The 17,174-nt window shown below is 39.1% G+C and overlaps 1 protein-coding gene across 1 annotated transcript in view; it reads right to left on the reverse strand.

The window, feature by feature from the left end:
• The window catches only part of CWF19L2 (CWF19-like 2, cell cycle control (S. pombe)), a 136,663-nt gene extending 120,568 nt beyond the window's left edge, over window positions 1-16,095 (reverse strand). The window contains exons 1-4 of the mRNA XM_011926659.1: window positions 15,953-16,095; window positions 14,204-14,314; window positions 12,995-13,114; window positions 1,489-1,599 (exon numbers count right to left, since the gene is read on the reverse strand). Of these exons, the coding sequence (XP_011782049.1) occupies window positions 1,489-1,599; window positions 12,995-13,114; window positions 14,204-14,314; window positions 15,953-16,057 (447 nt within the window). The 5' untranslated portion in view covers window positions 16,058-16,095. The remainder of the gene's footprint in view (window positions 1-1,488; window positions 1,600-12,994; window positions 13,115-14,203; window positions 14,315-15,952) is intronic.
• Between the last annotated feature and the right edge of the window lie 1,079 nt (window positions 16,096-17,174).

A 17,174-nucleotide genomic window follows, 5' to 3' on the forward strand; every position in this document is an offset into this window, starting at 1 on the left:
TGAGGTCCACTCCAGACCCTGTTTGCCTGGGTATCAGCAGCAGAGGTTGCAGAAGATAGAATATTGCTGAACAGCAAGTGTACCTGTCTGATTCTTACTTTGGAAGCTTCCTCTCAGGGGTGTATTCCACCCTGTGAGGTGTGGGGTGTCAGATTGCCCTTAGTGGGGGATGTCTCCCAGTTAGGCTACTCAGGGGTCAGGGACCCACTTGAGCAGGCAGTCTGTCCCTTCTTTGATCTCACCCTCCATGTTGGGAGATCTACTGCTCTCTTCAAAGCTGTCAGACAGAGTTGTTTGCGTCTGCAGAGGTTTCTCCTGTTTTTTTTGTTGTTGTTTAGCTGTGCCCTGTCCCCAGAGGTGGAGTCTACAGAGACAGGCAGGTTTCCTTGAGCTGCTGTGAGCTTCACCCAGTTCAAGCTTCCCAGCGGCTTTGTTTACCTACTTAAGCCTCAGCAATGGCGGACGCCCCTCCCCCAGCCTCACTGCTGCCTTGCGGTTAGATCGCAGACTGCTGTGCTAGCAATGAGGGAGGCTCCGTGGGCGTGGGACCCTCCCAGCCAGGTGTGGGGTATAATCTCCTGGTGTGCCCGTTTGCCTAAAGCGCAGTATTGGGGTGGGAGTTACCCGATTTTCCAGGTGTTGTGTGTCTCAGTTCCCCTGGTTAGGAAAAGGGATTCCCTTCCCCCTTGCGCTTCCCAGGTGAGGCGATGCCTCGACCTGCTTCAGCTCTCACTGGTCGGGCTGCAGCAGCTGACCAGCACCGATTGTCCGACACTCCCTAGTGAGATGACCCCAGTACCTCAGTTGAAAATGCAGAAATCACCGGTTTTCTGTGTCGCTCGCGCTGGGAGTTGGAGACTGGAGCTGTTCCTATTCGGCCATCTTGCTCCGCCCGCCTACTTCTTTCTTTAAAATCAAGTGGTATGCTAGGTGTGGTGGCTCACATCTCTAATGCTAGCACTTTGGGAGGCTGAGGTGGGAGGACTGCTTGAGCTCAGGAGTTCGAGACCAGTCTAGTAACAAAGGGAGACCCCATCTCTACACAAAATAAAAAATTAGCCAGGAGTGGTGGCACACACTTGTGGACCTAGCTACCAGGGAGGTCAAGGTGGGAGGACTACTTGAGCCTGGGAGGGTTAGGCTGCGAAGAGCTCTGATTGTGCCACTGCAGCCCAGCCTGGGCAACAGAGTGAGACCCTGTCTCTAAAATAGGAAGGGAGAGAGGGAGATAGGGAAACAGGGAGACAGGGAAAGAGGGAGAAAGGGAGAGAGGGAGAGGGAAGGAAAGTTAAGGAAAGAGGAAAGTTAAGGAAAGGGGAAAGTTAAGGAAAGAGGAAAGGAAAGGAAAGAGGAAAGGAAAAAGGAAAGGAAAGGAAAAGAAAGGAAAGGAAAGGAAAGGAAAGGAAAGGGGAAAGGGGAAAGGGGAAAGGGGAAAAGGGAAAGGAAAGGGAAAAGGAAAAGGGAAAAGGCATCAAGTGGCTTACTTACCTTGATAATTTGGGTGTCATCTTTTTCTGACTTTTCGTCTTTCACTTTCCAGGCCCTTTCCTTGTCAGGAGTCTGGGATGGAACAGCCTCAACCCACTCATCTTCAGAGCTCTAAGAACATTTAGCATGTAAGTGAAAATCTCAAATTTGCATACTTTGATATAAAAATTCTGTGCTGTTAAGTGGTAGAAATTCAACATCCTAGAAACAAATTCTTACACTGTATTTCCCCTTTACAAGATGACATTGAAATTTTAAAGAGCCAGGTGCAGTGGCTCACACCTGTTATCTCAGCACTTTGAGAGGCTGAGGCAGGCGTATTACTTGAGGTCAGGAGTACAAGACCAGCCTAGCCAACATGGTGAAACCCATCTCTACTAAAAATACAAAAAAGTTAGCCAAGCATGGTGGCGCATGCCTGTAATCCCTGATACTCAGGAGGCTGAGGCAGGAGAATCACCTGAACCCAGGAGGCGGAGGTTGCCGTGAGCTGAGATCGTGCCACTGCACTCCAGCCTGGGCCACAGAGACTCTGTCTCAAAAAAAAATAATAATAAAGAAATTTTAAATAAAAAAAAGCATATAAACCCACTAGCTTGAGTTAAACCCACAAAACACAACCAAATTATTTTTATTTTCTTATCCATTTATTATCAAGCCAAGAGAAGGCAAAAAAAAAACAAAACAAAAATGGGAACTGCCAAGTAGATAACACACTTCAGCGCAGAGCTTCAGAGACTACCAACATCAAGTAGTTACTCACATCTCTGCTTCACTAGAACAGGGGAAACAACACCCAGGTAAACGAGTTTGCTGTTTGCCCTAAGTTTCACATTTTGAGATTTCCCTTGATCTAAAACTGCAGATAACATTATCTTCTTCAACACCCTCCTGGAGCTTTATACCAATTCCCATATTCTCAGCAAATGATGTCTTCTCTTACCTCATCAAGAAAACTGGGGCCACCTTATCTTCCTACCCACCCCCAACACATTTATGGCTGGCTGTGCCTATCCTTATTTCCGGTTAACTCCTCCCGTTTAAGGCAGATCCTGCTCTGAAGATTTTGATACCAACTCTTTCTGTTCCTCCAGTACCTTGCTCCACCAATTATCTTCTCCTCTCACGGCATCAACCAAAGATCCCTAATGGCCTGGAAATATGCTCAAGCATTTCCCATCCTTTTTTTTTTTTAAGGAGGGAAGAGGGACCTTCCTTGACCCTACATATTCCTCCTCTAGCAGGAATTAATCTTCCAGCTTCCATTCTAAGATGAATTTCTTGAAAGAGTAGTCTACATGCACTGCCTTCACACTCTCACTGTCATACATTTTCTCAAAACCGTACAATATATCTACTGTCCCCATGAATCTACTGAAACATCTCCAAACTCACCAATGGCTTCCACTGTGCCGAATTCAACAAAACATTTCAGTCTTCAGCTCCCTAGACCTCTCTGCTCAATACAACTCTGTTGATGACTCACTTTCCTGGCTTCCATGACACCTCTCAGCTCTCCCACTCTTAGTTTCTTCTCCATTTCCTTCATGAACTCTTCCTCCTTTGCTCAGCCCTTAAATATCCACGTTATTTGGGGTTCCATTCTTTGCCCATGAGATTTTTTAATCTGTAAACATTCCCTTTGGGTCGTTAAATCCATTCTGATGGCCTGAACTACAATCAATTGTGCTGATATTTTTCAAATTTGTCTAACCAAAGTTTCACTGACTAATTATCTACTGTAGTTGGAAGGCATGCTAAACTCAGTAAGAATAGAAAATAAAGCCATCGTCTTCCTCTACAAAATCTACTTCTCCTTGTATATTACTGAACTGAGTTATCTGGAACAACCACCCACTTAACCAAGTCAGAAACTCAGGATCATGTTACCTCACACATTCAAGCCTACCATTTTCATTTCTAAAATATTTATCAAATATACCATACAGTGAATACATGATTACCACAGAAGCCTACCTCTATCCCTGGCCACTACTGATTAGTTCAAAGGTAGGTACCCGACCCGATTCATATCAACCTGAGCCATTCCTCAGGAATCTAAAATCAGGTCAGAATGGGCTCATCTAAAACTAAGAACTGGAAAGGCACTGGAAGAGCCCATTTCTGTCATGAGAAATAGAAATCAGCAAAAAAAATTTTTAAAACTAGAACTCAGGGTAGGGGAAATGAAAAACGGCAAGAAAATTGCAAAAACCATTCACAATTCTAATTCCAGCTATTCTTGAAGCCTAGCTGCCTTTCTGCATCTATATGTCCTATGAGAATTTTGTACTCTCATAATAAACCCTCCTTTTTGCAAAAGCCAGTTTAAATTTAGTTTCTGTTACCTGCAACCAAAATACCAAACCAATATTCTCTTCTTTGATCCTTAAAGTAGCAGCCCTAGATCAGATCTTATCTCTCATCTAGACAATTGATTCCAGGAGACCAAATTAGTCTTCTGGACTCCAGTCTTTCCTGTTCCCCTTCTTTCTCCAACCCTTCACCCCAAATACATTTGGAGTAATATAAAGGGAACATCTGACCACTGTACTTCTCTTCTAGGTTTTTCCAGCACAAAGACTGCTAGTTATTCCTCTTCTTTCCTACCAACAGAATCTCATTTTATTTGGAGAAGTAATATACTTTCCATGCTAGAAAGTAAAGCCTTATGATCAAGTGTCCATTTAGATGTAAACAAAAGTATTTTATGGGACTTTCTGGGAAGTCAAGTTAAGAAAAAAAAAGAGCATCCTCTTTCCTGTTATCTGAACTAAGAGGTAATATTGTAAGGATGATGGAAAAGCAAGACAACAGAAGCCTGGGTTCCAGAAGACCACACCAGCCCTAGACTTTCTACCTGACTTATTTCACACAAGAGAAAAATGAACTTCTATATTGTATAATCAATGGCTATTCTGAGATTTTCTAATAAATGCAGCTGAACCTAATTAGATGATACATTCCCTGAATAAAGTCAAAGCTCTTGTTTTATAAGGCCCTATCAATTCTTACAGTTTCATCTCCATTCATCCCCTCCTCTTGTTTTATAATTTAGTACTATCAAATTTGCTTATAGTTATATTCACATACATACACACTCACATTCATATTATTTCATACTTCCATGTCTCTGCTCTCACAATTCCTTATGCACGAAATGCCAAGCACACCTTTATTTGCCTAATGCTTACTAATCTATCTAGTCTCAATTCAAGCATCACTTTGTCAACAAGTTAGCAAATGAAATCCCTCTTAATACCCTGTACTACCATGGCATCATGTTAGATGGCATGCTAAACTCAGTAACAATAGAAAATAAAGCCATCATCATCTTCTACAAAATCTACTACAAAATCACATTATTAACATTGTGTATCTATCCAATTAGGAAATGAGTTTCCCAAAGATTTAAAAAAAATGTTTTTATATTCCCCATGTCCAGAACAGTGTCTGGCAAATAATAAGCATTTGATAAATGCAAGCTGAAATTAACTGAAATGCCTTTTTCTACTCTTTCAATAGCACCAGTCAGAAACTTTAAGCAGCAACCTATACTCATTTTCATAATTATGCATTCGCTCACCTTACCACTTCAGCAAAATTAATGCTCCCCATGCTACGACTTCAGTTCTCTTGCTAATTTTAGCTTCTATCTCCATTTTACCTTGAACTCATTAACAATCAAGCTTAATACACCTCCTGACCTAACACAGCCTTCAGGGCTCTTCTTCTCTTGTGCAGCCTTCAGAATTAACCACACCCCTAATTCTATCTAGTGGTCAAAACCTAGAAGGTGGAACTAAGACAGGAAAGTGCTACCAGCAAAAATCAAGGGACCCTGAGGACTTCTGCTTCTGTCCATGACAAAGTAAATGGCATCAGACTAGAAATATATACAAATTGGAATAAAAATGAACACTACAATCTCTACAGCTTTTTGTCTAAAGGCACATTCTAGACTGTGGCATAGTAGGGTAACCCAAGCAGAACATGAAAACATCACTGAGCCAAGGACACAGAATTTGAACTTTGTGAAGGCTGAGACAAAGTACAGTTGGGAAGCTACACAGAGAAAGAGTGCCAGAAATCTACTTAAAGGACGCGTGGAGTCTTTAAAGAAAGACCAAGCTGAACATGCTGAAGATGAGAGTCCACAAGGTCAGGCAAAGAAAAATTACCATGGAGAAAACAATTACCAAAGAGCTGTAAGCAGAACAATCCCCAGAGCTCACAAGCGGCTTGAAGACATTGTAGTTCCTACCATCCAGAATAAAGAAACCTCGCTGAACATCCATGACAATCAGCAGAGAACCCACAAGAGTCATGCCTTAGTAGAAAGGTTAAACCAGCCCTAGAGTAAAGCTATTCTAGATGCATAAGAACAAAACTTAAAAACAAGCCTTGAAAAGGATTAAGCTAATTCACAAGTAATTAACTGTCTGCCAAAAGAAAACTCAATACCCTCTAAAGAGGTCAACAAAATTTAGCAGTCACAATATAACTTTCATAAGGTTCAGCATCCAATTAAAAGTTACTAGACATTCAAAGAAGCAAGCAAATGTGACCCATATTCAAGAGAAAAATCATTCTCTTGAAATGATTGAAGAGATAATTGAAACAGAACAGGAAAAAACAAGAGAGAATAAAATAGCAAACCAAGACTTTAACACAGCTATCATAAATATGTTCAAGAAAGGGAAAATGTAAACATAATGAGGAGATAAACTGAAAAACATTAAAAAGATCCAAATGAAACTTCTAATGACAAAAAAAGATAAAATAACAGTACCTGAAATGAAAATATCACTGGATAGTGGTAATAGTAAGCTAGACACAGAAAAGAAAAGGCCAGTGGGCCAGGCACACTGGCTCACGCTTGTAATCCCAGCACTCTGGGAGGCTGAGGCAGGCAGATCACGACATCAGAAGATGGAGACCATCCTGGTCAACATGGTGAAACCCCGTCTCTACTAAAAATACAAAAAATTAGCTGGGCGTGGTGGTGGCCATCTGTAATCCCAGCTACTTGGGAGGCTGAGGGACGAGAATCGCTTCAACCCAGGACGTGGAGGTTGCAGTGAGCTGATGGCACCACTATACTCCAGCCTGGCAACAGAGCGAGACTCCATCTCAAAAAAAAAAGCCCAGTGAACCTGAAGCTCATGACATAGCAATAAAATACACCCAACTCAAAGCATAGAAAGGAAAAAGGCTAAAAAGAAAGTGAACACAAGTTCATCAACCTGTGAGACATTATTTTAAGGAGACTACCAAAATGAGAGGGAACAGAAAAAAAACTTCGAAACAAATAGCCTGAAAGTTTCACATTTGATGGAAACTGTAAAGTCACAAATCAAAGCAGCATAATGAACCTAAGGCAGATGCTACACTCTGAATGTTTGTGTCCCCCACCAAATTCTTATGTTGAGATCCTGACCCCCAAGACGATGACAGGAGGAGGTAAGGCCTTTGGGAGATGACTGGGAATGGGATTAGTGCCCTTATAAAACACAGCGCAAGAGCGCTCCCTTCTGCCATATGAGGTTAGACTGAGAAGACAGCCATCTCAAGGAACTGAACCCTCAAAAGACACAAAATCTGCCAGCACCTTGATCTTAGACTTTCTAGCCTCCCAAACTGTGAGACGTAAGTTTCTGTCACTTATAATCCACCCAGTTTGTTTTGGAATAGCAGCACAAATGAACTAAAACAGCAGAATAAACACAAAGAAATCAACACCAAGACATATCACAACTGAGTCACTGAAAAATAATGATGAAAAAAAAGCCCTAAAAGCATCCAGAATAAAAAGGCACATTATATACAGAGAAAAAAAGATTAAAATGACTACAGAATTCTCAGTATGTACAATCCAAACCAGAAGACAACGGGATGACATTTTACAGTGCAAAAAAAAAAAAAAAGACAACACTATAAACTTAAAATTCTGTGTCTAGCAAAGTATCTGAAAAATGAAGATTGCTAGTAAGAACTTCTGAGTTTGTGGTAAAAGAAAAAAATAAAGAATGGAGATGAAATAAAAGAAATCTTCAAACAAAAGCTGAGAGAATTCAATGTCTGCAAATCTATATTATAGTACACATTAATGGAAGTTCTACAGACAAAAGAAAAATGGTATTAGACAGAAATTCAGACCTACATAAAATAATAAAGAGTATCAGAGATGATAAATCTGTGGGTAAATATAAAAGACTTTTTTCACGTGTGTAACTTATTTAAAAGATAACTGACTAAAGTTAAAATAAAAAGAATGACATTAAAAATTACAAACAATGTGAGTTTATAACAAATGTAGAAGTAAAATATATGACAACAATAGCAAAAAATATGGTAGGAGAAAATGGAATATATTTTGGAGAAGGTCTAATTATAAAAGCAAAATTATATATTATTTGAAAGTCGAGTATGGTAAGTTAAAACATGCATAAGACTTAAAGCAGTCATTAAAAATAAATAAGGTATACCTAGCAAGCCTATAGCAGAGATGAAATGGAATGCTAAAAAACACTTAATCCAAAAGAAGGCAGGAAAAGGAAGGAACAAAGGAAAAAAGAACAAACAAAAAATAGATATGGAATAACAAGATGGTAGACTTAAACTTATCCATATCAATTATTACATTAAACATAAACAATCCAAACCAGTACTATTCAACAGAATTTTTCTATACCTATACTGTCCAATATAGTAGCCACATAAATTTGGCTGATAGAATTTTAACAAATTTTAATTAAAAATTTAAAAGCCATATATAGCTACCAGATTAGAGAGCACAAAAAACACCTAATTGAAAAGTAAGCGCTGTGAGCCGAGACTGCACCACTGCACTTCAGCCTGGGTGACAATGTGAAACTCCATCTTAAAAAAAAAAAGAGGCCAGGTGCAGTGGCTCACATTTGTAATCCCAGCACTTTGGGAGTCCAAGGTGGGAGGACTGCTTAAGACCAAGCCTTTGAGACCAGCCTGGGTAACATGGCAAAACCACCTCTCTACAAAATATATATAGATCATAGGCTAAAATATAAAATGTCTCAAAAACATTTTAAAAACTGAAATTATACAGAGTATAACAAAATAATAATGAAATCCAAAGTCCATAACCAAAAAACCTAATAAAATCCACAAATATCTGGAAATGTTAAAACTCATATATACTTAAAACTCATATTCCGGATGTTGTAGTGCACCCCTGTAGTCCCAGCTTTCACGAGGCTGAGGTGGGAGGGTCACCTGAGCCTGAGGGGTTGAAGCTGCAGTGATCTATTGCACTCCAGCCTGGCCAACAAACCAAGACTCTGTTAATCAATCAATAAAATAAAAAAGAAGAAATTGATAGGCTAGCTAAAAAAAGCAAGACCCAATTATACACTGCTTACAAGAAATACACTTTCAATATATAAAAAAGATACATTAAAACTAAAAGAATTTTGAAAAGATGATGAAAACACACAAAGAAAGAAAACTGAAGAGGCTTTATTAATATAAGACACCACAGACTTCAGACAAGAGTATTACCAAAGATAGAGGAAAACTTCATAACAATAGTCAATTCGTCAAGGAGCCGTCTATGTACCTAATAAAGCTTCAAAATACCTAAGGCAAAAATTGACAAAACTGAAAGCAGAAATAGGTAAAATCCACAAAACAATTAAGAGATTTCAATACTATTTTCTCAGTAACTGACTGAACAGGTGAACAGAAAATCATTAACACTAAACTTACTACTATAAATCAACTTTTCCTAATTGAAATTTATAAAACACTATACCTAACAACGGCAGAATACATACTCATTTCAAATACATATGGAATTTTCACCAAGAAAGATAGGCTAGAAAATAAAATGTCTCAAAAACTTTTTAAAAACTGAAATTATACAGAGTATAATAAAATAATTAAATTCAAAGTCGATAACCCAAAAGAAGACTAGTAAAATCAAATATCTGGAAGTTTAAAAACTCATATATATCCATGAGTAAGAAAAAGTGAAGTAAAAAATATTTTGGATGGGACAGCAATGAAAATATAACATCAAAGTTACATAGAGATACAACAATGCTAAGAGAAAAATTCATAAAATAAACACATATTAGAAAAGAAGATTTCGAATTAATGGCGATGCATTCATCTTAGAAAGTTAGAAAAAAAAAGAGCACATTAAACACAAAATGAGTATTCACAAAGAATAAATACAGTTTAAATCAATGAAACAGAAAATATAACCAGAGAAAATTCAAAGAAACTAAAAGGCAATAAATAAAGATTAATAGAACTGATAAGCCTCAAGATAGACTGATGGAGGAAACAAAGAGAAAATAGAAATTACCAAAATCAGTAATGAAACAGGGGATGTCACTGTGGATTCTGTAAACATCAAAAGAACAAAGAAAATATTACAAACAACTTTATGACAATAAATTTGACAATATCTATGGAATAAATTTCCAGAAAAACCGAAATTACTAAAACTAACTCAAGAATAAACAGAAAGCCAGGCGCAGTGGCTCAAGCCTGTCATCCCAGCACTATGGGAGGCCGAGACAGGCGGATCACAAGGTCAGGAGATCGAGACCATCCTGGCTAACATGGTGAAACCCCGTCTCTACTAAAAAATACAAAAAACTAGCCAGGCAAGGTGGCGGGCGCCTGTAGTCCCAGCTACTCGGGAGGCTGAGGCAGGAGAATGGCGTAAACCCGGGAAGCGGAGCTTGCAGTGAGCTGAGATCGGGCCACTGCACTCCAGCCTGGGTGACAGGGCGAGACTCCGTCTCCAAAAAAAAAAAAAAAAAAAAAGAATAAACAGAAAACATTTAACACACCTATTAAAGGAATTAACTCTGTGGTTAAACCCATTCCACAAAGAAACTCCAGGACCAAACAGTTTCACTGGCAAACTTTAACACTTACAAATGCAAAAAAAGCACTTACCAAATTCAATACTCATTCAAGATACAAACTCTAAGAAAACTAGAAATAGAATGGCATTTCCTTAATCTGAAAGGGCATACATGAAAGTCCCACAGCAGACATCATGCTTAAATGTAAAAACCTGAATACTTTCCACCTAAGATAAGGAACAAGGCAATCATGTCCACTCTCACCACTTCCATTCAACACTATTTTTAAGTCCTAGCTATGGAAATAAGGCAACAAAAATTAACAAATAAAACAGGCACAGAGATTGAAAAGAAAAAAGTAAAAGTATTCTTCATACATGGCATACCATTTACCTAGAAATCCTAAGAAATCTAATAAAGCTGCTAACACTAGTATTAGTAATATTAACAAGGTGACAAGACACAAGGTAAATACATCAAAAGCAGTTTTTTTCTGACCCTGTTTCAAAATCACTTCTATAATTATACACTAGCTGTAAACACATTTATTTTAAAATTCCATTTACAATAGCACTTCCAGAAAACAAAATGGAAAAAAATATAACAAACGAAATGTAAGACCTCTACACTAAAAATTTCAGAACATTGTGAGAAAAATCAAAGAAGACATAAATGGACAGAGAGATGTACCATGTGCATAACAGACTGAAAGAATATTTTAACATATCTATCTCCCAAAATTCCTTCCAATAGGGAAAATTCAGCCTTTTCAACAAATGATGCTAGAAAAACAGGAAATCCATGTGGGAAAAAAATAAACTGACACTACATAACAAAAATAAAAAATATTAATGGATTATAAATAAGCAAAAAAGCCAAAGCGATAAAACTTCCAGCGGAAAAAAAATAGGAGGCCAAGCATGGTGGTTCACACCTGTAATCTCAGCACTTTGGAAGGCTGAGGCAGGAGATCACTAGAGCCCAGAAGTTCGAGACCAGCCTTGGCAACATCATAAGATTCTATGTCTACAAAAACAACTTTTCATACTACATCTGTAGTCTTAGCTAATTGGGCTGCTAAGGCAGCAGGACTGCTTGAGCCCACGAGTTTGAGGCCGCAGTGAGCCATGATGGCGCCACTGCACTCCAATCTGTGCAACACAGTGAGGCTCTATCTCTAAAATAAAAAAATTAAAAAAATAAAAAATTTAATAATAGCTTAAACACAGGAGAAATCACAATCTTCAGGTGTGCAAAAATTAGGATACCAGAAGCACTAAGAAAAAATGATGAAAAACAAAAAAGAAAATATTTAATAAATCAGATTTCATAAAGGAAGACACAGAATGCCCTATGGGGACTTAAAATGATGCTCTACATCCCTGTTCTTCAGGGAAATACCACACGAGATAACACACAGTACAATAGCTAAAAATTCTAAGACTGACATTACCAAGTACTAGCAAGGATGTGGAATTCCTCGGTGACTCCTAGTGCTAAACTGGCCTCAAAGCAAATGGACAGGTGGCGGAGGGGCGGCAACTGGGGTAGCTAAGGGAGTGTTTGCACCACCTCTCCCCCAACCCCAGGCTGCACAACGTGCAGCTCCAAAAAAGACCCTGTCCTTCTGCTTGAGAAGACAGAAGAGTAAATAGAGGACTCCGTCTTGCATCTTAGATACCAGCTCAGCCATAGCTGGCATCCACTAAAGAGACCTTAGGCCCTGAATAACCAGCACCAATAACCAAGTACTACATTGTGGCCTTCACTGTGAACATGAGACTTGCTGGATTCAGGGGAGACTCAGCACATTCCCAGCTGTGATGGCTATGGGGAGAGCCTCCTTCTGCTTGAGAAAAGTAAAGGGGGCTTTGTCTTGCACCTTAGGTACCAGCTCAGCCATAGGGTGGTAGAACACCAAGAGGGATCTTGGGGTCCCCAGCCCCAGGCCTTGGCTCTTGGATGGCATTTCTGGATCTGCCCAGGGGGGACCCACTGCCCTGAAGGCTGAGTCCCAGGCCAGGCAGCTGAATGAAGAGTTCTCGGGCCTTACGGGAACATCAGTGGTAGCCTGCCAGTACTACCTGTGGGTCTATGGCGATGGCTACCCCCTCTGCCTGTGAAAAGGGGAGGCAAGAGTGGGAAGAACTGCTATTCATGGGATGAACGCCAGCTCAGTCACAGTTCAACAGAACACCAAGTACACTTCTAAGGTTTTTGACGCCAGTACCTGGGTCCCTGATGGCACCTCTGGACCTACCTCAGGCCTGGGGGAACTTGCCACCCTGAAGGGAAAGACACAGGCCTGGCTGGCTTCACCACCTGCTCATTGCAGAGCCCCAGGGCCTTGAGTGAACACAGGCTGTAGTCAGGTAATTGTTATAGCAGGCCTTGCGCAAGATCCAGTGCTGTGCTTAGCAATAATTCCCAAATCACATCCCTATCCTCTTAACCTTTCTCTGAAATTCAAGATCAACATTTCCAATATTTCCTGGACATCTCCAAGTAGATGTCTCCCAGATATTTTCATATCATAACTAGTAATATCTTTTATAAGTTGTCTTGTATTTTAAGTTCCCATAAGTTATACATTCAAATACAATGTTCTCAAATAGCTGCTTTGATTAATTTTAGTATATACTTACTGATGAGCTATCAGATGACTCATTGTTTTTTTCATATTTCTGTTTCTTGCTCTTTTTTTTCTTTTCTTTCTTTGCTTTTTTTGAATGCTTGTTTTTCTTCTTTGTCTTCACAGAGTGTTCCTACAATCATTTTGAACAGGCAAGAAAAGAATTTAATTTCATCTTAATTTAAAAGGATGTATTTTGAGAGAAAAAAATCCACATTCTAAAAAGCTTTAAATCTTTGATGAAATAAGACCAAGAATATGTCTAAATAAATAAAATATTTCAGGAAATCTTAACACACCTTCTATAATATATGCACTATCAATAAATCATATAACTGAGACTTCTTACCAGAAAAATACTGGGAAAATTTTGGCTTTATTTGTAGATTTATGTGACAAATATAATCAAATAAACACATATATACACAAACATGTATACATATGCATCTATATACACACAAACACATATACATATAATATCCTTCTATGGTCCCCCCAAAATTTTATACAAGACTATTAGGCCATAAAAAATATAATAAGATAGCACAAATTAAAATTATAGGAAGATGCAAGGGGAAAGAGCAGGGATAGGGAAAGGGAAGATGTTGATCAAAGGGTACAAAGTTTTCATGACACTAGAAATAAGTTTTAGTGATCTATTACTGATGACCACAGTTAATAATAATGTATTGTCTATTTCAAAACCATTGAAGAATAGACTTTTAATGTTCTCACCACAAAAAAATAAGTTGATGAGGTGATGGATGTGTTCATTAGCTTGACTGAATCTCTCTACAATGTATACATAGATCAAACCATCACATGTACCCCATAAGTTTACACAATTATTTGTCAATTAAAAATAATTTTTAAAAAAATTATAGGAAAACAGACTTGAGACCTAAAAAAATAAGATAAAATAAATACATAAAGCTTAAAATGCATTAATTTTTAGGCCTATAAGCTTGCTATAGTGGGCCAGAAATTTGAAGCTAAGTCTTCTACTAGCCAACTCAAACAACAAATTTTGAGTCATAATGTCCAAAATATTACAATATCTTCCTTCTGCCAAAGAAATGAAACTATTCAGCAACGCCAACTATGGGATTGATATTCGGTAACTCATGAAAACATTCTATAAAATTATTCCTCCAATATTAACTTGAATAAGTGCAAAAAAGGACAGATAACCCTTACATCAAGTAAACTTGTTAGTATTCACCTGTGAGAATTGTTCGATTCGCTCATTCACATCAGGTAGCATCCATGTATCCTCACCCCGAAGTCGCTTAAGTTCTTTACGCCTTTCTTCTTTTTCAAAATTGGCTTTGGCCTACAACCAAAAAAAAAAAAAAAAAGACAAACTGGCAATTGATCCAACTGCTTTTCACAAAAAAAGGAAAACAAAAACCTCTGTCATTTATATATAAAAACATTCACTCATGAATGAATGTCTATTCCTTGCCAGGAATTTGCTTCTCCAGTGTGAAAAAAACATTAAGAAACAAACAAAGCAAAAATCTCTCCTCCTGCATTTCCAATCTCCAGTGATTTGAGTTACCAAGCAGAGAGAATCGAGGGACTGAGTTCATGCCCTCCTCTCTCTCTAAGCTCCCTACCTCAATATGACTTGGAATCCCTTTTCCCTTCACCATTCCCATGCCTTATACTTGCACTTTTGCAACAGTTAGACCTCCATGCCTTCAATATGCAATGCCTGTACCCCAATACTCAGCCCCCAAAATGCTTCAGGAAGAATCATCTTTGTAGAAAAAAAAGATCATACCGGTAATTTTTATTCATTCTTCAATGACAGTTCAAACAAAGCAAGTTTTTCCTAGGAAATCATTCCTACCCTCTCTTTCTTTCCCTGTAATTCCAAAGCTGAGTTTGATCCTTTTCAAATTATATGCATATCTCCACTATAAGATTTATCTCAGCTTACGAACCTTACTCCCTCCAAAAACTGCTTGAAATACCAAAGAAAAAAGGATGACTTATAAATATATATATGTGTGTGTATATATATGTGTGTGTGTGTGTGTGTGTATATATATATACGCACACACAAACACATTACATATGTTGAAATTAGGAAACAATACCAACATTTTACCTATCCAAGATTAATTGCCCACTCTTCCCCTTTAAAATCCGGCTGTAGTCATTTTCTCTTTAGAGTCTCCTCTCCCTCTTCTCTGCTGGCTCCTTCTCATTTGCAGTTAAGCTGGTTTAAAACTCTTCCAACTTAAATAAAAAAAAATAAAAAAACCCTCACTGAACTCTCTCTTACTCTCCAACTATAACTTTTCTCTTTCATTGCCACATTTCTTACATATTGAATAGATTGTCAGATAATTCAGCAGTTTACTTTCTCCATTCTTTGTATGTTCCCTCTATGTATCCGAAGTTTAGAGAGAAATACAATGTTTCGCGATCTTTTGTGAGAGGCTAAATATACTGAGATTCGTGTTAACCTTTGTTTGGATTGGTAAGAGCTTACGGTAGGCCTGGAATTGATACTAATGGAGACAGGAGAAGGAAATGTCAAACTGAGTCTATTCAAGTGTGACTTATATGTGTTCCTGAAAAAGGAAAATTTCATTTCAGATACAGCAGTACCGATGACTAAGGCTGCGAGACATGCTGGCAGAGTCCTTAAAAGCCGCAGGGGACCTATAAATTGTGCAGTCCGAGTGATAGAAACATAAAGAATGGATAACTTAAAAGGTAAAGAAACTTGGGGAAAAAAAGATCTCCCTGAAAAGAGAATGAGCATCTAGCACCTGCCAGAACATCTAAAAAACCGGTAGCTACAAAAGTGTTTACCGGCATTGCACAGGGAGACCTCACCCAAAGTAAGGTGAGATTCAGTACTGACGAGGTGAGGGAAGGGGTGGGTGGGCTAGCTTAAGGGAACCCTCAACTCCCACAAAGCTAAATAACTACAAAGGCCTCAAAACAGAGATACCTGGCGCAACACCTCGGCCCTGGCATTCCGGGTCTGTTCTTTCCGCTCTTCGATACTCTTCGCACTTTCAAATCTGCCACTAGCAGCCGCCATACTTGTTGCCATCGTAAAGCTAAGAAGCCGTAGAGGAAATTCTAGTTTACGACGGTCGTAATTTAATAAACAAACCGGGACTTCCGGACCCGAGGAAGGAAGAGCCCTGCTCCACCAACAGGGCATGCGCACATCTGAGGGCGCTTAGGGTTAGAATTACTGCAGCCCAGATTTTAAAGACCCGAAGAATCGTGGAGGGTTTAATTCTTTCGGGTGTTGGGTTCGACTGTGAGCAGGATTAATGGCCGAATACATTTATTATGTACTTTGCACTATATTAACAGCTTTCTCACCGATTTCGTCTTAAAATCGCCTAAGTTGCAAGCTCCTGGAAGTTGTTGGTACCTCTCCAAACTTTTGTCGAAGTACCCTTTGTCGCCATAGCATCGTTTCCCTGTGCTGGAGGAATGGAATGAAGGGAGGCTGCCAGAAACGTAGTGGAAGCGGGCAGGAAGGGCAGAATTGCTTTGAAGATTCAGTGTTTTGTTTTGGTGGGTTTTATTTAATGTATGAAACCCTCGTGAATTTTGCATTGCACTTCACAATTTATCCGTGCTTACTTAAGTTGTTAGAAGTTTACATTATATTTCTTTCTCTGACCTGATATTATTTACTCATACTTATCCATCCAAGCATTTTTCATTACGATGGGCAATTACGTATTTATTTGTGTGGGGATTTCTTTGTTTTGTTTTACAGATGTATCACCCAAACAAAACTAAGTTCGGAAGAATAAGACATCCTAAAGTGAAATGCTTTGAGAATGAAAGACACTAAGCTTGGCCGGGCGTGGTGGCTCACACCTGTAATCCCAGCACTTTGGGAGGTCACGGCGGGCGGATCACCTAAGCTCGGGAGCTCGAGACCAGCCTGACCAACATGGTGAAACCCCTTCTCTACTAAAAATACAAAAATTAGCTGGGCGTGGTGGCGGGCGCCTGTAATCCCAGCCACTAGGGAGGCTGAGGCAGGAGAATCGCTAGAACCCAGGAGGCGGAGGTTGCCCTGAGCCCAGATGGTGCCATTGCACTCCAGCCTGGGCAAGAAGAGCAAAACTCCGTCTCCAAAAAAAAAAAAAAAAAGACACTAAGCTTACATTTATAATTATAAAGAAGGGTTACAGGTCCAG

This window comes from Colobus angolensis, unplaced genomic scaffold, assembly GCF_000951035.1.
Source record: "Colobus angolensis palliatus isolate OR3802 unplaced genomic scaffold, Cang.pa_1.0 Scaffold7, whole genome shotgun sequence".
In the NCBI taxonomy this organism is placed as follows: Eukaryota; Metazoa; Chordata; class Mammalia; order Primates; family Cercopithecidae; genus Colobus; species Colobus angolensis.